This window comes from Phyllobates terribilis, unplaced genomic scaffold (genome assembly GCF_046119375.1).
Source record: "Phyllobates terribilis strain yellow unplaced genomic scaffold, ASM4611937v1 Scaffold_2__4_contigs__length_985480577, whole genome shotgun sequence".
Taxonomy (NCBI): Eukaryota; Metazoa; Chordata; class Amphibia; order Anura; family Dendrobatidae; genus Phyllobates; species Phyllobates terribilis.
The window spans coordinates 108,082,956-108,105,134 of NW_027362762.1; the positions used below are offsets into that span (position 1 = coordinate 108,082,956).

The following is a 22,179-nucleotide window of genomic DNA, read 5'->3' on the forward strand; positions in this document are numbered from 1 at the left end:
TTCTTATCCAGAAAGTTTTAGTTTAGACAGATCCATCGAATGCACCTTTTATCAAATTTTGCAATTTTGGGGGGCTCATCACACTCCTGTCTCTGGCACAGTTTTCAATTTGGCACCTTTTTTTTTTAAAACAAATGTGTAACTTTTTAAAGTCTTTGTGACTTTTGGCACTAGAAAAGCTGCAAGTACTGCTGAAAGGCAATAATATAAAAAAAAATAATTAATTTTGCACCAAATTCGTGAACTGCAAGCACCATTTTGAACAATTTGGTGCAAAAAAATGTCAACGAATAGCACAAGACAAAAAATAAAAAAACTTTACTTCAAGAAATCACAAGTGATGAATCAGGGCCTTGGTGTGATTATATCAGTGCCATTGCTGGGTGTGATCATTGAGCTATAACTTTCTTATTTCTAGCTCCAACTGATACAAAGTTGTTGGCTAATTTTTTCATAAAACATCAGTTTGCTCCAGTATTATTACGTGGCCTAAATATGTGATATTTATGCAGCACTTTTTGCTTTAGTTCACTTACTCACGTACTCTAAATACTCTTGTTTTTTTCGCCCTCTTGTGGAGAAAATTAGTATTGCAGTTGTTTTAATTTTGTTATTTTTTTTAATAACCGTGCACCTGCCCTGAGAATTATATAACCAATTTCTCCTTTGATTGTGCCACCAAACAATTCAATTCAGTCTGATTTTAATTTAAAAAAAAAAAAAACATTTTACAGATTCACACATGCCTTTGAATTTCAGTTTTGAAGTACTTCTTAACTTTTCTGAAAGTAATAAGGGCTGTATATTAGTTGGGCTGCCTGATCATTATGTTCGTTTTGTGTTCACCCTTTTTTGTTAGAATTGAAAGAAGGACATGAGCTGGAAAAGAAAATGTTAGAAGATGGCTTTGAAAAATTAAAACTATCATTACAGGTAATATTTTGTTATTTATGCTTCAGACATGCAGCATACAGCACACCCTTATATGAATACACACCCCAGAAAGGCGCCATACACCAGACCCTAAAGAAACCTCTATTCCGACCCCTTAAATAAAAGCCCCAGACCAAATACCGGCCGAGTGCGGCGCTCGGCTTATCTTTGGTGATCGCATGAAGAAGGAATGGAGGGGCAATGCGCATGATCGACCACCGCTTCATTTACAAGGGCCTGTTTCTCGGATCACCCAGCAGTCAGACCCCAGTAATCAGAAAGTTATCGGCTACCCCATTGATAGCTTTCAAACATGAGAATACCCCTTTAAAAGGAACTTCCCAGGATTAGAAAACCATTGTTGATTTCTTCCAAAAATGCTCGTTATCCTTCAAAAATATTCCTGCTCCAAACATAAATGGTAAAAATAAACCGAACAGTTTTGTCTCTTTTTATATGTTTTTTTATCAACGCTTTTTCCTTCTTTTATTTCAGGACCAAGTTGACACCTTGACGTTCCAGAATCATTCACTAAGAGACCGGGCGAAGATGTTTGAAGAGGCGTTAATGAAGAGCACCAATGAACAGCTAGAGGTAACCTCAGCCTCCTTGTCTATAGTGCACACAGCTGCCATAGCGCTGTATTATTATGGGGGGTTCAGCGCTAAATTGATTTCTCTATTTGACTAAGCTATCGAGACCAGACGGCCATCTGCAGCTGTCACTGTGGGGAACGTTCTGCATTCAAATACATGCTGTATGTATACATTTCTGTCGTCAGCTCCTCCTAGTGGTGGCTTCATGCAACCAGAATTATATGGTTTGTTGAAAATCATAAATAGAGCTCTCCTCTATACATTGTAGAGGTTTTACTCACTTGGGTGCGATGGGAGGAAAACAGGAAGCATGTTCCTTTAAAAGTTTGTGTCTGTTTATTGCTTCATAATCCCAGAAGCCAAAAGCAAACAGCCTTTATTTTCAGGCAAAGAAAGTAAAGTTTCCTTAGCAGGTCTCTGCTCAGCCAGGCCTGTGGGCACACAGGCAGGGTAGTGTCCAGTATCCTGGCTCAGTCTGGAGACAACCATACACAGGAGGTCTTCTCCCTCCAAAGGCACAGACCAAGTGTCAAACAACGGCAACCATTTTAAAGGCTGTTAACCACACCCAGAGGTGGGGTAAGTGGGTAGCTGGACCTGCCCAACTCTCCAAGCTACCCGTAACCCAGTGCCAGGTGCACCAAACGATCACTGTACTAAAGAAACACTCCAGGTTACATCACAGAGGACAGCCATCTCTGTGACACATACCTCCCATTGACTATGCGACCATTAGCCACCATACAACATCTATATATTATGAAGTAATAGGCAAAACCAAGGACAAACCTGGACTGAAATTCAGCCCTGGCATATGATAGCCCACAGGCCCATGCTGCCCCTACCAGCGAGCTCCAGATGGGGATCTCTGTTAGTAATATTACCCTGCCTGGAGGAAATCAAAATTTACTAAAGGACCATTATTTCTAGTTTTCTGCAGATCATATATGTGTATACCATACAGGTTCTCAACAATGACATTCCCGCTTATCATAGTTAGTGATGAGCGAGTATGTTCTGTAAACCCTTTCGATGAGTATGCTCTGGCAAACACTTAGTATCTTCAGCGTGCTCGGTGATATGTTTGAGTCACATCGTGCGCATGATTTGCGACTGTTTGACAGCTTTAATACATATGAGGAATGCCTGTTTCTTTGGCATTCCTCACATGTATTAAAGCTGTCAAACAGTCGCAAATCATGCACACGGGAGTGATTTAAACATAACGCCGAGCACGCTGAAGATTCTTGTTGTTCGCCCGAGCATGCTTGAAAATCTCAAGTAACGAACATGCTCGCTCATCACTAATCATAGTCCTTCATATACCCTTTTCTTTTCCATTCAGCCCCAACCACCATGACGTCTTGTCCCATTCAAAACACAGAGACTTCTTTGGCTTATTGCTTTTCAGCCCCCTCCTCACATTCCCCACCTCTACACAAACCATATAGTGCTATTAAGAGAGTCCTAGACAGTAATAATGCCTCATCTGTGCCCTATATAGTAATATAACCCACATATTGTGCCCCTCACAATAACCGTGCCCCTACACAGTACTAATATTCCTTCTGTGCTTCCTCATAGTAATAATGCTGCAAAAGTCTTATTCCTGCACATACTATAGGCTGAGTCACAGAAGGGCGCACGTCCCAACTTTTCAAGAAATGGAGAGAGATAAGTATTGCGGCACTAAGAGATATTTTTCCCCTACTGAAGCGCATTGGTGTTCTCATCCACTATAATATCCCTTTCATGGCCCCCATAGAATATGATGGCTCCACATACCCCCACCGTTACAAATGGCAACAGTTTCTGCATCCTGGAGACACCGATACTGTGAACAGTGTAGCAAACAATGAGGCCCAAAGCACTTTCCGGATTTGCTCAATGGCCAGTCCGGCCCTGGGTACAACATTCTGGTCCTTTAAAGGGGTTTTCCCATGAACAAAGTTCATTTTAATCAATAGATCTTGGAATAATAATCATTTTCACAATTGGATGTGTTTAAATAAAATGTTCCTGTGCTGAGATAATCTTCTAAATGTTCCCCTGCTATGTACTGTGTAATGGTTGTGTCTGATTGTACAGGAACATGGTCTGATCATACCACATCTCCTGGGCAGGGGAGGAAGCAAAAGAGTACACAGACATTACAGCAGGGGATCACAGCTGATTCTTTCTTTGAGGTATAACATTGCTTGAAAACAGACAGGGAAATGTTTTACCTCACAAAAAGAATCAGCTGTGATCCCATGCTGTAATGTCTGTGTACTCTTTTGCTTCCTCCCTGCCCAGGAGCGGATGATCAGACCATGTTCCTATACGGTCAGTGACTAGCCCAGGGGATGGGGATGACTCGGTACCCGGGCCTTTGCCTGGCCTTTGGGGATGTTGCGGTGGTCGGCTCCCGGGCCCGTACCCTGGGGTCACTCTTTAAAAAGGGGCTAATAGATTTCTTAGTTTTATGAAAGTTCGTGACGCCACCTGTGGCTTCTGGTGAGAATCACCAGCGCTGCGCAGTCCACTGAGGCCGATGATAAGGCAGCTCAATGGTATAGCTCCCCACAGGTGGAGCTAGGCCTCAGGGCAGCGTACGGAAAGGGGATGCAGGACAGAGGGGACCCAGCCGGGTTAGAGCAAGAACAGGGACAGACACGATAGTCACTTCAGTACCTTTTACTGATGGAAATTCAGGCACATCCCGGAGCACTGTAGGGTGAAGGGTGCATCTCAGGATCCTCCCCAATGAGCGGGTGTAGGGCCTCCTGTTTCTTGCCTCTGCGTAGTAAGTTTCTGACCTGCCTGGAGCTAGGCCTAACTTTGTCTCTGTCCTGCGCTGGCTGACCTTGTGGTAGGGCCTTTCCTTGGAGTACACGCTCCTCAGCTTGCGGGGCCTATGTGTCTCCCGGCTCTGTTGCGTATCAGCACTTTAGCGATCCTGGGACTTGTAGTTCTCCAGGGATTCCGGTTATGCCTTACTGGGTCGTAGAGATCCCGGTAAGCTTCGGACCCGATGTCCGGTAAATGCTTCGGGGTGAGCTGGTTAAGCTCCTCTGCCCCCTATGTACTAACTCTCCACTCGCCTTCGGCCTACTCGGGCCCTCACTAGGCTACTCACACTAACGGCAGCTTGCCGTGCTTCACCGATCTTATGGCGCCGGCACACCTAAAGCTCACTATTCTGAGCTACAACTGAACTGAGCTCAACTCTGCATTCAGACCTGCACTTGCTGAACTCTCCAGAGGAACTAAACTGCCTGGCTCCACCTTCCCTATTTATATCCCTAACGGGCTCCCTCTGCTGGTCTGAGGTGGAAGGTGGGGATGTGTGAATGTTTATGGGGGCCTCTTGTGGAGGAATCCATCAATGCACTCTTCCAGGATCTGTGATACCAAGCGCAGCTGGGCGTCACATTCCCCCCTAGCAAAGCTCAGCACTCCCGGGCTGAAGTACATTTTAAAACAACAATAGTAAACATTAACAATGCAATAACTCTTCCCTTTATGGGAGGCACATTTCTTAAACGTTACATAACAATATAACCAAATACAAAGTGTCCTCAGAATTCAAGTCTCTTGTGGTGAGGTTCCCAGGAAGGATGTCCATCTCACAGGGTAGAGTACTTGGTGGTTTGAGGGACCTGTCCCAAACCCTCAACGTAGGCCCTGGGGTGGCTGCAGGGCATGAAGATCCCGAGTTGGACCTCCAAGAGAGCCACTCCGGACAGTTTTTCCTTCTGAGGTCACCTAAAAGGGGCACTCCAGGGAGTGTAATTATATACAAAAGCAGTTTTTGGGCTGCACACAGTCCTCAGCCACGAAGTTCTTAGGTAAATAAGAAAGTAAATAGGCAAAGCACAAATTAATAAAGGCATACATATAAGAAAGTACACAATTTAATACAGTACCTTTCAATTTAATACCCCAGGGGTAACTATCTACATTTCCAGAAATTTGGCTATTTTACTGAGTGTACCTAACGGGTTTTGCCTCTCGTGCTACGTGTTGATCTGCGTAGTACCGGGATGCGTGAAGTACTAGTAGGTGCACTACCTCCCAATGTGTCAGCACTAGGTGTGGAGGGGCTACATAACTGTATTGACCTCTCTACTGGACTAGCAAGCATACCATTGGCTGGGCGTTCTTGCTCTGTCCCAACCGGGGATCCTTCTTGAGCAGGCACTTCTGCAGCACTTATAGGTTCTTCTTGCTGTGGGTAGAAGGTGATTACAGGGATGACTACTGCTCCTCCTAGTTGGGGCCAATCTGCTGGGAAGTCTCCTAAGTCAGTGTGGATCACTGGTTCTTTAGGCTCCTCCGGTTTGGTGAGAGGCACTTCTTCTTGGGGTTTCAGTAAGTCTGGACACAACTTTAGATGGTCCCTGGACACTAGCTGTGGTTCTTCCTCCATCTCGACTGATTATGCAAGTCTTCTTGTTATCAAACCTTGACGGTAACACAGTGTAGGGTTCTTTTTCCCACTGGTCATCAAGTTTGTGGTTTCGTCTTTTCCTTTTTAATACTGTTTCACCAGGTGTGAAGGGTTCTGCGGGCGCGTTTTTGTTGTAGTGCGCCTCCTGCTTTTCTCTCACCCGAGTGAGACTGTCCTTGACACAGGCTTGTACCCTCCTGTACTGCTTTTGTCTGGTCGTGTCCCAGTCCTCAGTGGTCATATCAGCTTCAGGCTCAACAACACCAAGCTCCAGATCCATGGGCAGCTTTCCTGGCCTTGCCCGCATGAGATATGCCGGAGTGCAATTGGTGGAACTTACTGGTATATGATTGTACAGATCTACTAGATCAGGCAGCAGGTCTGGCCACTGATTTCTCTCCTCAAGTGGTATGGTCTTTAGCAAGTCGATGATGATGTTGTTCATCTTTTCGCAGAGACCGTTGGTTTGTGGGTGGTACGGTGTAGGTCTTATCTTTTTACAACCGTACAAATGGCAGAGCTCCTTGAACAACTCAGCCTCAAAGGCTGGGCCTTGGTCCGTCAGCACCTGCTCAGGGTAACCATGGGGTCTACAGAAATACGCTTGGAACGTCTTTGCTGCTGTCTCTGCCATCAGGTCTTTGACGGGGGCGACCACCAGGAAACGTGAGTAGTGATCCACCATGGTCAAAGCATAAGAGTATCCTGACCTGCTGGGGGACAACTTGACATGGTCCAGGGCCACGATCTCCAGGGGCCGAGTCTTCTTGATGGGTTGCAGGGGTGCCTTCTGGCTGCTGTAGTCTTTTCTTCTACGGCCACAGGGTCCACAGTCCCAGCACCACCGTTCAATGGAGCTGCGCATTCCTACCCAGTAGAATCGACACTCCAGCAGGGTCTCTAGCTTTTTCCAGCCAAAGTGCCCCACCTGATCGTGGTAAGCTTCTAATACCATCTGGATGTCTGTCTTCGAGACCCCAATCTGCCATACCATCTCATGGGTTTTTGGATTGACATACCTCCGACACAGCTTCTCACGGTAGATAAACAGCCGGCTTCTCTCATTCCACAGCTGTTTTGCTTGGACAGACGCTTCCTTCTCCAGGGAGGCACCCTCTTGGGTTATCAGCTCCTTGATGCGGCTGACAACCAGGTCGCTGTCCTGGGTCTCTTTCCAGCTGTGGTGAGGCAGGGGGTTAACGTCTTTTCACGCGGCCTCCTGGAGGCCCGTTGCTCGTGGATCATCCCATTCCGGTGAAAGGCAGGTAGCTCAATCTCTTCCAGGTCATCCACTTCTTCTTCTGTGTCTGACTGGTGAGGCATCCTAGACAGGGCATCGGCGTTGGCGTTTTTGCGGCCTGCCCGGAATTTAATTGTGAATTGGTAGTTTGACAGCCGAGCCATCCATCGTTGTTCCAGTGCCCCGAGCTTAGCTGTTTCAAGATGGGTCAAGGGGTTGTTATCAGTGAAGGCAGTGAACTTACTGGAGGCCAGATAGTGCTTAAACCTTTCTGTGATGGCCCATACCAAGGCCAGGCACTCTAACTTAAAGCTGCTATAGTTCTCTGGGTTCCTCTCAGTCGGGCGGAGCTTCCTGCTTGCGTATGGGATCACGTTCTCTTGGCCATTCTGCTTCTGACTTAAGACAGCTCCCAGTCCTTCGTTGCTGGCATCAGTATACAGTAGGAACGGTTGGCTGTAGTCAGGGTAGGCTAGGATCTCATCGCCTGTCAGGATCTCCTTCATCTCCGAAAATGACTTGGCTTGCTCCTTACCCCAGTGGAATGGGGGATTTCTGCCTTTGGGGGACTGCCCTACCAGAAGGTCTTGCAGAGGAGCTGCTTTCTTAGTGTAGTCTTTTACAAACCTTCGGTAGTATCCTACTAGTCCCAAGAACTGACGCACCTCCTTGAGGTTCTTCGGCTCCGGCCACTTCTGGATGGCTGTGACCTTCTCCGGGTCTGGTGCTACCACTTCTGGACTGACAATGTGCCCCAGGTACTGTACCTTTCTCTTGAGCAGGTGGCACTTTGAGGGCTTCAACTTAATCCCGTACCGGGACAGTGACTCAAATACCTCTGCCAGGTGTTTCAGGTGGTCCTCGTACGTTCTAGAGTACACTATTACATCGTCAAGGTAAAGTAACACAGTCTCGAAGTTGCGGTGTCCCAGGCCGCACTCCATCAATCTCTGGAATGTTCCGAGGGCGTTGCAGAGTCCAAACGGCATACTGTTGAACTCGCAGAGTCCCATCGGGGTAGTGAAGGTCATCTTCTCCCGATCCTCCTCAGCCACAGCTACTTGCCAGTACCCACTAGTGAGGTCAAGGGTGGAAAAGTAATTTTCAGACTTTAAGGCAGCTAGGGACTCCTCTATGCGTGGTAAAGGGTATGCATCTTTGTGTAATGCGATTTACTTGACGGTAATCTACACACATTCTCATGCTCCCGTCCTTTTTCCTAACTAGCACTAGGGGAGCGGCCCAGGGACTACAACTATCCCTTATTACCCCCGCCTTCCTCATGTCTTGCAACATTTCCTTTGCCTTCTGGTAGTGAGCTGGTGGTATAGGCCTGTAACGTTCTTTGATTGGGGGATGGTCACCTGTGGGGATATGATGTTGAACCCCCTTAATCCTCCCGAAGTCAAGTGGATGTTTACTGAACACCTGCGAGTATTCTTGAACCACCCCGTGTACACCCTGTTTTTGGTGGGCAGGAGTGGTGTCTGTCCCAACATGGAGCTGTTGACACCAATCCTCCACCTGGGTTGCAGGGTCATTATCCTCCACTTCATCTGGTGAGGTTAAGGACTCCGCCTTGTGGATGCAGTTGTTATTTACAGCATGTAATTTGGCAACAGTGGCATAACGTGGCAATCTGACCTCATCTTCCCCACAGTTGAGAAGACGGACGGGCACCCTCCCATTACGTACATCTACCACTCCCCTGGCGGTTAAGAGCATGGGTCTATGCTCGGAGCAAAGGGGTTCTACTACCGCCTGGTAGCTCTGTCCTCTAAGAATTATAGCAGCTCTACACCAGATGAGCATTTCACTCATTGAGGGGATGACAATGGGTATGGGGTCCGTTACCCGCACAGTACCGATTTCACCGTCTGTTAACCTTACTTGCTGTTGGTACATCAGGACTCGGATCTCCTTCTGCAGTGCCCTCCTCTTTCTTGGTCTGGCAGTGTCGGCTATCTGTTGGAGCAAGAACACAACTTCTCCCAAACAGTTACCAACAATGTTAGTGCCTAGTACCATATACGGATTGGTGTCATCAGGATTAGTCTCTACTACAATTAGCCCCTGGTCCTTCAGCTCCACTCTCCCCACCTTCACAGTCACATTCTTAACCCCGACCAGGTTAAGGGGGAGTCCGTTTGAGGCATAAACAGAAAGATTTGGAGCTGGCGGACGTAGGTCGTCCATGGACCATGGACCAGACGTCAGGCATGATGGTTACCTGAGATCCTGTGTCCAGCAGAGCGTGTGTTGGGATCCCGTCCAGCACAATGGACAGGAAAGGTCTTCCTCCGACGAACCTGTTGTACCAGTCTGATGGGCCTGGGGAGTTTACTCCTGGGTGTCGGCCCTCGGACCCAGGGTTTTCTCGTTTAAAGGACAATTCTGGGCGGTGTGACCGGTCTTGCGGCAGCGGTAGCAGGTAGGGTCCTTAGGCGGACGGCGCTGGTCACTGGTCCACGTAGAGGGTGGTGTTGGCCTCCTCCTCCTTCGCATCCAGGGGACATCCTCAGGGCTATCGGCTAACAGGATTTTCCCTCCTTCCACGGGCTCCGTCCGCAGCTGCAGAGCACTCAGCACAGTGGTCAGGGTTTTTCTCAACTGACGCACCTCAGAGCGCAGACTGTCCAGTTCTCTAGGGGACGTTGCTGGAACCTTAGCTTCAGCAGCCACTGGGGAAAAGGTGGGTGTAGCAGGTACTGGGGTAGCCCCACCATGGTAACATTGGATGGCATTTGTTTCCGGGGGCTGCAGTCCTTTTATAGCCATGTCCTTGAGATTATCAAAAGTGGCATCTGGATGATCCAGGGACCACCAACGCACAGTCCTGCTCTCCTCTGGAGACCTCAGTCCCCGGACAAACTGGTCCTTTAGCATTTTGTTCTCATTTTCAATGCTGGTCGGACTAACCTGTTTCAGAGACCGCGGGGGCCCCTTGTAGATGCCAGGCGTAGTCCCGAACATTGTCCTCCGGCTGTTGGGAACAATTGTAGAACCTCATCCGGAGGTCCGCCTCAGTATGATCCTCAAAAACAGTCTGTAGCTTTTGAAAGATTGCGGACTCCTGGTCTGCGGCCCACCATGTTTCCACTTCCCGTTCCGCAGCACCAGTCAGTTGTCCTAATACGACAGCGGCTCTTTGTTTGCCTGTCATGGAGTTCATGTCCAAGATACCACATATCTTCCGTTTGAATCCGGACAGGGTATCTGGTTTGCCGTTGTACTGGGGGAGCCACTTTGCTCCATGAATGTACGGTAAAGTTATCGGAATGACAGGGGTTACAGGCGCTGCTGGTGGAGCGGCCGCTTCGGCCTGCTCATTGTCGGCGCGGGTTGAACTTCAGGGCTGTTAACCGGTATTCCGGCGTTGTGCTGTTCGTCGGACATTCTGGCGCCCCGCTAGCTAACCGTGGCCTACCTTCTAGTTTTTCTTCTGGTAGGCCGCAGCTCCACAGGTCACGGTCGTCTTCAGGACCTTGCGTCACTTGCGTCCTACGTCAGAGCGTTCAGCGACGCTCCTTCCAAGTCCTGGCGCTTCTTGGTTTGACGTCGAAGCGTGGGGCGTGTCCGGGGCTTTGCGCTCTTTTGCAGGTACGCCCCTCAGTTTCCCGCGGTTACGCCCTTCTTCTCGCTCGGCGGCCCAACAATGGCGGCAATATTCACCACAGTCAAATATACAGTTTTTAATTAAAGGCGCACAGTACCCGGTGGCAATGGACATAACACTCCACCGTTGCAGCGGGCACGCGATCCTGTTCGTGACGCCAGGAGAGATGACTAGCCCAGGGGATGGGGATGACTCTGTACCCTGGCCTTTGGGGATGTCGCGGTGGTCGGCTCCCGAGCCCGTACCCTGGGGTCACTCTTTAAAAAGGGGCTAATAGATTTCTTCGTTTTATGAAAGTTCGTGACACCACCTGTGGCTTCTGGTGAGAATCACCAGCGCTGCGCAGTCCACTGAGGCCGATGATAAGGCAGCTCGATGGTATAGCTCCCCACAGGTGGAGCTAGGCCTCAGTGCAGCGTACGGAAAGGGGATGCAGGACAGAGGGGACCCAGCCGGGTCAGAGCAAGAACAGGGACAGACACGATAGTCACTTCAATACCTTTTACTGATGGAAATTCAGGCACATCCCGGAGCACTGTAGGGTGAAGGGTGCATATCAGGATCCTCCCCAATGAGCAGGTGTAGGGCCTCCTGTTTCTTGCCTCTGTGTAGTAAGTTTCTGACCTGCCTGGAGCTAGGCCTAACTTTGTCTCTGTCCTGCGCTGGCTGACTTTGTGGTAGGGCCTTTCCTTGGAGTACACGCTCCTCAGCTTGTGGGGCCTATGTGTCTCCCGGCTCTGTTACGTATCAGCACTTTAGCGATCCTGGGACTTGTAGTTCTCCAGGGATTCCGGTTATGCCTTACTGGGTCGTAGAGATCCCGGTAAGCTTCGGATCCGGTGTCCGGTAAATTCTTCGGGGTGAGCTGGTTAAGCTCCTCTGCCCCCTATGTACTAACTCTCCACTCGCCTTCGGCCTACTCGGGCCCTCACTAGGCTACTCACACTAACGGCAGCTTGCCGCGCTTCACCGATCTCATGGCGCCGGCACACGCCGCGCTTCACCGATCTTATGGCGCCGGCACACCTAAAGCTCACTATTCTGAGCTACAACTGAACTGAGCTCAACTCTGCATTCAGACCTGCACTTGCTGAACTCTCCAGAGGAACTAAACTGCCTGGCTCCACCTTCCCTATTTATATCCCTAACGGGCTCCCTCTGCTGGTCTGAGGTGGAAGGTGGGGATGTGTGAATGTTTATGGGGGCCTCTTGTGGAGGAATCCATCAATGCACTCTTACAGGATCTGTGATACCAAGCGCAGCTGGGCGTCACATCAGACACAGCCATTACACAGTACACAGCAGGGGCACCTTAATAAGATTGTGTTTGTAGTTTTTGGTCTTCTTGCCTTCACTTCTACCCTAAGGGAGCAGTCAGACGGCCGTATAACACAGACAACTATCTCATCGCAGTGCACGGACTGGCCGGTGACTCTCCTGACCCAAGCGTGACAGCTCCTAGAAATAAATACAGAGCCCCAGTTGTCGGGATCGGTGGGGGTCCCAGTGGACAGAATTGGGAAATTATTCCTTTTGAGAAAACTTTTATACTTGAGTGGTGTGGGGCATAATTAAGTAAAGCAAATTTGCTTAACCTTACATTGCGCCTTGATGGTGGGTAAGGGGAGGATGGGAGGATTGTAGTATGTGTGCCAGGACTGCTTTTTATTGTCCCGAACTGACACTGGTGCCATCATACTGTGTTGGGGCCATCTTACGAAGTGGGAACCATGATTCTGAGTGGGAGTTGTGGTGGCATCATACTCTGAGGGACCATTAATCTGTATGAGGACTTTTGGAGGGGGGTGTCATCATTCTGACTGTGGGATCATTATTCTCTGTGGGGCCATGAAATTGAGTGGGGTCAATCATACTGAGTGGGGGACTATGGTGGCTATTATACTGTGTGGGAGTACTGTGATAGTCATTATACTGAGTGGGGTTCTGTGGGGCCATGATAGAATATTATATCACCATAGTTCTCCCACAAATTGTATCATGACCCCACAGAACCCCACGCAGTATAATAGTCACCATAGTCCCCCACTCAGTATGATTTCCTCACTCAATTTCATGGCCCCCCATAAAATATTATATCACCATAGTTCCCCCACACATTGTATGGGGGGCACTTTAGCGGCATTATGTTTTGGGTGTTGTTATAGTACAAACACTTTGCAATTTTAACCATTTACATAGATGAGACAATCCCTGTAGATTCCACCGTAGACTGATACATTGCTTCACTAATTGGCCCTGGGAAGTGTTCTTGGTTTCGTATGGCTGAAGTTGCTCCTAGAACTGATTAATATAAAACTTTTCCCAGATTCACTTATAATCAGGATTGTCAGAGCTGTCAGTCCTTCATCAAGTGCATTTATGTTACAGAAATGTAATAATATGAATAATTCAGACGTCTCTCTGTCGTAAAGTTACTGAGCGCCAGCTGGGGAAAGCAGCAGAGTTGTCATATTTCTGTGTCTGATATTATACAGTATGGCGTTAATACTATTCATTATTATTTATATTCTGACATATCACTTTAAAGGGAGACTGTCATTAAATTTTTGCTACCCCATCTGAAAGCACCATTATGTAGCTGCAGAGACAATGATTCCAGCAACATGTCACTTTTTACTGGATACAGACGTTTAGATGAATAAGTGTGTTCTTTCTGCTACAGATCTACCAGTTTTCTGATGCTGAACTCTGTATAATCCCACCCCAACCACTGCATGGCAGCTTTCTGCCTATTCACAGTGTACACAGAAAGCTGCCAATCAGTGCTGTGGGCGGGGTTGGACTATCTGACGTCAGGCCAAGTAGTCCTCAGGTGATAATCTCCTGATGATAAAACTTTGATTTTTATAAAAACTACACTAAGCAGCCCACACAAGCATTGATGACACATCAATAGCATTTGCCACCAATATCTGATCTACATGATCCAAATAGTGTGACCCCTGAGACAACTAGAACGAAAAAAAAACACTTTTGAGCGATATTTCCCAATTTAAATCATCTTAAAAAAAAGTATTTAAATACTTCACCATTCACAGTCAAAGTTTAAAGAAACATTCTGCTCAACTGTATGACACCACCGGGCACAAGTACGGTACAGGAGACGAGGAGGCACAAACAAAACACCGGCTTTATAGAAAGACAGAGGATTTTATGCCGGAAAATGAAACTAACAGTTCTTATAATGAAAACAGAAATAACAGATACAAGGAGATAGCTGGATCATGTCACACAAGCTGCTCTCCAGCTGTTGCAATACAAAGTTCAATACAAACCGTATAAACAATTTCTCACTTCTAAATTTCTACCTAAGGCTATGTGCCCACGATGCAGAAATGTTCCGGATTTTTTCCTGAGCGTTTCTGCATCTCCCTGGCAGAAAAAACGCATGCGGATTGTACATTCGGATTGTACATGCGGATTGTACATGCGGATTGTACATGCGGATTGTACATGCGGATTGTACATGCGGATTGTACATGCGTATTTCCTGCCAGGGACATGCGGATGTGAAGCGTTCTTCACTTGCATTTCTGCATGCGGGTTGACAAGCGCTTTCCAAGCGATTTTAGCATCACTTGGAAAATGCTTGACAACTTGGTCACACTATATAAACCCATGCAACCGGCATAGATTTATATACTGTGACCGAAAGAATGGTAAAAAATAAAAAAAAAATATTATACTTACCTTCTGATAGCCCCCAGTGTCCTTATCTGATGCGCCCGGTCTCCCCGGTGTCTCGCGGTGATCTAAAAGGACCTTCCATGATGTCATTTAGTCATGTGACGGGTCACGCGACCGCCGACGTCAGCGGGGGCCATCAGAAGGTGAGTATAATGTATATTTTTTATTTTATTCTTTTTTTTTCACAGGTGCTATGGTACCCAGGTCTGGATGAGAGTCTCCTCTTCTCCAAACCCTGGTACCAGCCACACATTGAACCGCATGATATCCGCATGATATCCGCATGTGCACATGTAGTGATGCGGATATCATGCAATTCAATGCAAGTCAATGGTGGCGAAAACGCTGCGATTCCGCAAAATAATTGGTAGTGCTGCGGATGTTTCCGCAATGATAATCCGCAGCAGAAATTTCCGCAGGATGTGCACAGCACAAGCGGATTATCATTGGGGAACATGGCAGACCTTCTACCAAGCGGAATTGCTGCTGCGGAAACGCTTAAAAAACGCATAGTGGGCACACAGCCTTACTCTGATAATCCAGCCGCACTGCTACAGCGTCCTAACTAGAGAAACCTGCTCTACACACTAACACAGTTGAACACTGGTGTCACAGTCACAGTTCTGCAGCGCTGAGGAGAAAGTCTGCTAGCTTCTGCTTGGTTGCGATGTAGTGGAGCTGAGTATGCTGTGTTGCACTCTTCCTTCAGATTAATAGCTCCATCTTCTTCCATAGTACGGGCAAGTCTCGTCCCAATTTCAATGCTGAGGGGTCACTGGTACCATAGAGTTGCATGCTCTCTCCAGGTTATAGATGCTTGGGGCAAGCTGCCTGGGTGGTGCTATGCTATCCTTTTTTTATGACACGGTCTTGCTAGCCGATCCTGCGGTAACCGAGCACTATCTTCTCCCTTTAAAGCCGCTTTTCGTTTTTAACAGTCTCTCAGTGTTCAGACATCCGTATTGGTCTGTCTTCCTGACACAGGCCCTAGTCTCTCTGTCTCCACTACAGGATCCAGACACTTCTTGCTTCTCACGCAAACCAACACACAGCATGCTGCAGGGGCAAAAGAACTAGTCCAAGTGCACACAAATTAGAGGGGAGCATTGTCTCTTAAAGTCACAGTGTAATTCAGTTCTTAGCAGGGACTGACCCCCTACACAACATTCATTCGTTTTACCAGCTTATCTCCCACAATGCACTTAGCTTTCTGACGGAACGTAGAATAAAACATCCAGGTAATAAAAAAAAAGCAGTACAAAACCAGTATAGCAAGGAATTCACAAAGATATTCTCCATTTTATCTAAATATGAACTCAGGAACATTAAAACTTGCTTTGAGAAAGTGGAGTTCCCCTTTAAGTCTTGGCAGTAATCAAATGATATTATTTTTAGCTGCCCGATCCTACGTCTGCTGCCGGCGGGTGCCAACCTTAGAGAATGTGTTAATGATTTTCTTATTCCAGACACAATATTTGTGTGCAGAAATCTCTGTGATTCTGTGCCAGGCGCTTGTCTGAGTAACCTTCCTGTACTGAATAATCTGAGACACAAGATAAATACAGAATAATCCTTGCAATCCATCTTTCATTACACGGCTGAATCCGATGAGCGAGAGGGATCCTGGTCAATGTAGGTAGGGCCGAACATAGCAGCCATTTGTGATTTGTTTAATAAGCAGTCACTTGATTTTGCTGAGTGCTGTTCTTTTCCTTATTGCAACCGCAAAACCATATGGTCCATTGTAATAGCTGCAAAGTTTTGGAGGTGAAAAAGCTGCTCCCCTGCAAAATCAAGAGCTTATTTTAAAAGCAATTTAAAGACCGCAGTAATTTCAGTTTTCGTTGACTCCCATTGGCCGTGGTCCGAGTACGGACAGTGTTGCAGGCACCAGCCATGGGTCTCCGGATTATAACTCGCTAGCCTCATATATGCTTCTTCTAGACTACAAAACACCTATATGTGAAACCATCCTCTAGCTTGGCAAAATTAAAAAAAAAACAAAAAAACGTCATATACAATACCTCTCTCTTTGTGGGAATCAAGGCACCTCTATTAAAATTTGCATACCGTGTTGGAATTGACTAATTTTACCAAGTAAGGTAATTGCAGACCTAACTAGGCCTGATTCATGAAACCGTTTAGTGCACAAATTTTGCAGCTTTTGGATTTTTTTTATGCAATTTTTCTTTTTTAAATGGGTGGCTTAGCCAATCCCCGTCAACAAATTCATCATAATTTAAGCCAAAAAATTGCATGGATTACTACCGAAATATACGCCAGTCTACATGTGGCATACATTTTTGCACACAAATTGACTCCTTTTACTTCTATATTTCAATGTAGCATACAAAGTTGTTGTATAGATCAGTGTTATATTCTGGCCGTATACACTACAGTTAGTTTTTATAATCTGGCCGTATACTTTACAGTTAGTTATCGGCTACATCACTATCTGACCAGCCCAACTGATAAACATGGATAAAGTGGAAGTCTGGTGCCGTCAGATCCCCTCTTCTAGCAGCATATCTAAAGTTTCTACAAACGGATCGGGCTGTGGGCATAACAAAATCCAGTTGCTCGTTTCTTTTCCCCTAAAATCTGCCAATAGTGGACAGTCTTGAGGGCCCTGTACACATTAGACTTTGGAAAGATTTCTCCAAAATTGATGACTTTGACTTTTATCTATGAGAGGAGTATCTAGCTCTGGCCTTCTAAGCTCTATGTAAAAACAAGAGATCAATTTTCTCTGTATGAGTCTTAAGTCACTGCAAAAGTCAGTGGCAGGGGAGAGGAGGGAGGGAGCAGCTGGGTCAGGAGTTGAAGAGGGGAATGATTTCTGCAGGGACAAGAGACTTCCTGTTTCTACATGGAACAGAGAAAAGAGAAGAATTAGCTGGGTAGAAGGGCAAAATGAGCAATTGTAAGTACACAGTGCTATATAATATGATGACTGCAATATATTAAGAGGATAAAAACTTTGATGGGAGGAGGAGGAGTGCTTATTTAAGTATATAAGCCACATTTATTATATACCTCATTTATACCATATTGCTAACACTGCCTAAACTTCCTGTCCTGCAGATTGCTCTGGCTCCATACCGGCATTTAGATGATGACTTGATCAGCATTAAACAAGTCTTAGAGATGAAAAACCAGTTAATCCATGAGCAGGAAAAGAGGATAATGGAGCTGGAAAAGCTGGTGAGTTTTTATACAAGAGCACATTTAGGAAATGTAATACATGATATTAGTTTTTTTTTTCTGGGGTTCCAGCTAAAGTAGTCCTCCCCTTGTGCCAGAAACCGTAATTGGGAAGTGATGATTATTTCTGAAATACACTTAATCCGTGTACTGTCTCCTACACCGAATAGCAGACCTGCAGGGAAAGCAGTGGAACTTTATACGAGTATCCTGGACATTTTGGAAAGAAAATGTATTTGTTTAGATTTTCCTCCTTTTTACAGGAATCGATCATGTAGTTTTGTTGCTAGGTCCTGCAAACCCAAATGCATTTTAGACCGAGGAGTCATGCAATATATAAACAGGCTGTGTCTACTAGAACGAGGGATGCTCAGCGTTACCTTCACAAACCTTAGCTTATATACAGTTACAATCAAAAATATTCGCTCCTCCCCTGCCATTGCAATTCAGGTGTATTAGCCAAATTTACAAACTTTCTGCAGTTTGTAGTCATTCAATAAAAAACCATGTAAATCGCACAATGCAACTAATCTAACAGGTGGTTTCTCAGTTTTTGACTACTGCAGTCTCCGAATTATTCATCCCCTTCATGACAAGCATCTTTAGTACCTAGTAGAGCCCCTTGACTGTTATAACCTGCTGCAAAGGTGATCCACCAGACACCAGCTTGTGGCAGCATTCCTGAAGAATCTTAGCCCATTCCTCTTGGACAATGGCCTCCAGGTCACTAATATTCTTGGGTTTGCATCATGCTAGCACCCTCTACACATCCCACAAAATATTTTCTAAGAGGTTTAAGTCAGGCCATCTTTCAGAATGTCTTTTGAAACCAAGCCTTGGTGAACGTTGAGATATACCTGGGACAATTGACCTGTTGGAAGATCTAATGACATCCAAGCTTCGGCTTTCTCACTGAAGACATGATATTTTCTTAAGATTTTTTGATGTTTGACTGAATCAGTCTTGCCTTCCACACATTGTATGTTTCCAGCAAAGCATCCCAAGAACATTACAGAGCCACCATCATGCTTCTCTCTAGGCAGGGTGTCCTTTTCAGCAAATTCTTCATTCTTTCTCCTCTTGACAATACTTTTGATCCATACACCTGAAAAGTTCCAGTTTTGTTTCATTGCTCCTCAGTAAACAATCCCTAAACTTCTATACTCTTAACAAGCGCTGGACACAGAATATAATGCCCCCACAGTTTCCCGCTGCATGTTGTGACTGACACAATTTAAATAAAAATAAATAACCTACTCTCCGCTTCCACTCGGTCTGACATGTGGACTGAGGCTCTGCACAGCCAGAGCAATCTAGTAACATCATTGCGCCTGCTGTGCTGAGACTCGGGTGCATCTGCTGGAGTAGGGAACTCATAGCTCCCTGTTCCACCATTGTATACAGCTGTCTAATAGCAACATGCCACTGCTCTTTGATCAGTAGAAGGGTAACTCTTGGAGTTTGGGCATGGAGACTTACTGTGTTTAGTATGCTCCTTACTGTGCAAACTGAAACCTCAGTATCTGCTGCAACCAATTCTTGCTGCAGGTCTTTTGCAGTCACTCAAGGGTTTATCATCACCTGCCCAATCAGGAGCCTGGTGGCACCCAGTAACCGCGTTCTCTTTCTGCCACGTCCAGGCGGTATAGTCAGTGTTCCGGTAACTTTGAACTTGAGAACTTTGCTTCCAGCTGTATCTCTAGGAACATGCAATGCTTTTGCTACACGCTTGCCATACTTCTAACATGCTAGTCTGATGTGTTTTCTCAAGCACACGCATCTTGTGTGCATGAGACGACACCTGATTTGCAAATGTTTCCTCCTATGAGGGATTCTATTCAGGAGGATGACTACTCCTAAGACTGTAGTAGTCAGTAATAGTGGCATTTTGTGCCGAATTTGGAGAAACCGCTTATCATATTAGTTGTGTTGAGTGATTTACATTGTTCTTGTTTCATTAGTTTATTGCAAACAACAGAACGTTTATTAATTTTGCTAATCAACCTAATTTGCAATGGGGGTTGTATAATTTTGATTACAGCTGTATAGACATACTGGAACCTCCCTTCTCTATGTGGTCTAATAGAAGTGAGACAACACATTTTTGCTCAGTGGTACACATGCAATTTTGGGTGGGTGATTTTGGTGTTAATGTTTAAGAAAATATCAGGCAATTTAAGCTGTTTAGATTAATATTTGCTTTACAATGAGCCCAGTTTATCAAAGCTTTTACAGCAATATTCTGTCTCAAAAAGCTTTGAAAAGTTGCATAATTTAGGCGCAACTTGAAGCTAAATTATGTAACTTTTGGCATCTCATGTGATTTTTGCCCAGCTTCGAAAAAAGTGGGTGGAGCTAGGTGGGACAGGGGCGCCCCAACCACCGCTTGTCAAATTCATGGCAAGCGGTGGCGATCGCTACACCACAAATCTTACTCCAGCAGGGACTAGAGTAAGATTTGTGGTAAGGCGCTCACAGAGGAGTACACCACTCGTCTGCTGCTCCTGATTCATGAAGAGGCATACTCCTCTTCATCAATCAGGAGCGTCTGACTCCAGCACACAGTCGCATCAAGACCAGCATGAGCAGCGCCTGTCTTGATTTATCGGGCCCTCTGTCTTTACTTAGCAAAATCCTTTTTTTCCAAGAGAAGCATGATGTAGGGGCAGAAACCCTGATTCCAGCGATGTGTCACTTACTGGGTTGTTGCAGTTTGAAAAAAATCTGTGTTTTATCAGCAGGAGATTATCACTAAAAGACTAGTTGTCTCATGCCATGTAGTCCTCCTGCTCTGTGTAACCCCACCCCCACGTCTGATTGGCAGCTTTCTGCCTATGCACAGTGTTCACAGAAATCTGCCAGTGGTGGGGGCAGGGTTATTCAGAGCTCAGCATTCAGAGAATTGGGAGAATGGAAAATCATTGTCCTTGTGAGACACTAGAATGAATTTCGGTCTTATTTTTGCTTACCTCCCAACATTTCCAAAAGAAATTTAGAAAATGCGTAAGTTCTCTTTTAGGTAATTGCACAGTAACAAGCTTTATTGTAATGACTTGTTTATATTGTTCCATTTATAGGCTGAAATAAATGTTGTCTTGGAGGAACGAATACAGGTTCTTCAGCAGCAGAATGAAGACATGAGGGCCCGCATCGATCAGAATGTTGCAGTTACCAGGTCAGATCTCTCAAGAATCACCCAATCATGAGATACATTTAAAAAAAAATGTTAACTATTAACCCCTTAGTGACAGAGCCAATTTTGGTCTTAATGACTAAGCCTGTTTTTTTTTTTTTTTTTACATCGGACTTGTCACTTTGTGGAAATAACTCTGGAACGCTTCAACATATTCTAGAGATTCAGATTTTTTTTTTTCATGACACTTTGTAGTTTATGTTAGTGGCAAATTTAGGTTATGTTTTTGTAACATACCTGGCGGCGTCCTTGCATAGTGGTCCATCTCCCACTGTGCAAGAGCGCGCACTTGATCTCCTGTCCAGAATGTCTCTCTGGCTTCCCTCCATGCTGTCTGTTTGTCTGTTTTGGCTGCATAGGGCGACGCCCGCTGAACTTCCTGTTTCTTGTACCTGCTGCGGACACGCCCCTGTTGCACCTTCAGCCTATTGCTGTCCATCTTTGGGTATTTATACCACCTTCTTCCTCAAGATGGCGCCTGAGCATTGTGTCCTGTCAGTCGGCTTTTTGTCTCTGACATGCCAGGTCCTATCCTGTTTTCCTGCCTGTTTTCCAGTTCTGTGTCTGAACTGTGGTCTGTTCTTGTGAACACGCTTCTTGCCTGTTCTTTCGCCTTCTAAGGGCCGTATTCCTAGATCTGCCTGTCTGTGCCTTGCGGTATCTGTTCCCGTCTGAACAGAGTCCTGTTTGTGTCTCTGCCTTGCGGTTTCTGTTCCCGTCTGAACAGAGTCCTGTTTGTGTCCCTGCCTTGCGGTATCTGTTCCTGTCTGAACTGAGTCCTGTCTATGTCTCCTGCCTTGCGGTGTCAGTTCCCGTGTCTAAACTGAGTCCTGTCTGTGTACTCTTGCCTGCTGCCTTTCCTGGAGGCTGTATTTCCAGGCCTGTCTGAACACGCTCCTAGCCTGTTCCTCCCGCCTTCTAGGGGCCGATTACCTAGATCCGTTCCTGTATCTTGTCTGTCCTGTCTGAACACGCTCCTTGCCTGTTCGTCCCGCCTCTCTGGGGGCCGTATTCCCAGACCCGCTCCTGTATCCCGCTACAGTGTCGGTCTCTTTCGTACACTCAGTTCCAGTCTGAACTCTCTCCTATCCTTTACCTGTTTTGCCTCTATGTCCGTTCCTTTCCTTTTTCTGCAGAGTCTGAACTCGTACCTAACTCCTGCTTGTTGTCTCTGTACTCCCGTTTGTGAGTTTGTGGTCCACTTGCTACTTCACTGCAAATACCCTGTGGGTATCTGGCTCTGCCTTTCCCTTCCTG

At 46.3% G+C, this 22,179-nt stretch overlaps 1 protein-coding gene across 2 annotated transcripts in view; it reads left to right on the forward strand.

The window, feature by feature from the left end:
* Nucleotides 1-22,179, forward strand: part of MTUS2 (microtubule associated scaffold protein 2) — an 833,540-nt gene that overhangs the window by 790,142 nt on the left and 21,219 nt on the right. For both annotated transcript variants that reach the window (XM_073662484.1, XM_073662485.1), the window contains exons 11-14: nucleotides 860-933; nucleotides 1,429-1,527; nucleotides 17,610-17,729; nucleotides 20,807-20,904. In XM_073662484.1, the coding sequence (XP_073518585.1) occupies nucleotides 860-933; nucleotides 1,429-1,527; nucleotides 17,610-17,729; nucleotides 20,807-20,904 (391 nt within the window). The remainder of the gene's footprint in view (nucleotides 1-859; nucleotides 934-1,428; nucleotides 1,528-17,609; nucleotides 17,730-20,806; nucleotides 20,905-22,179) is intronic.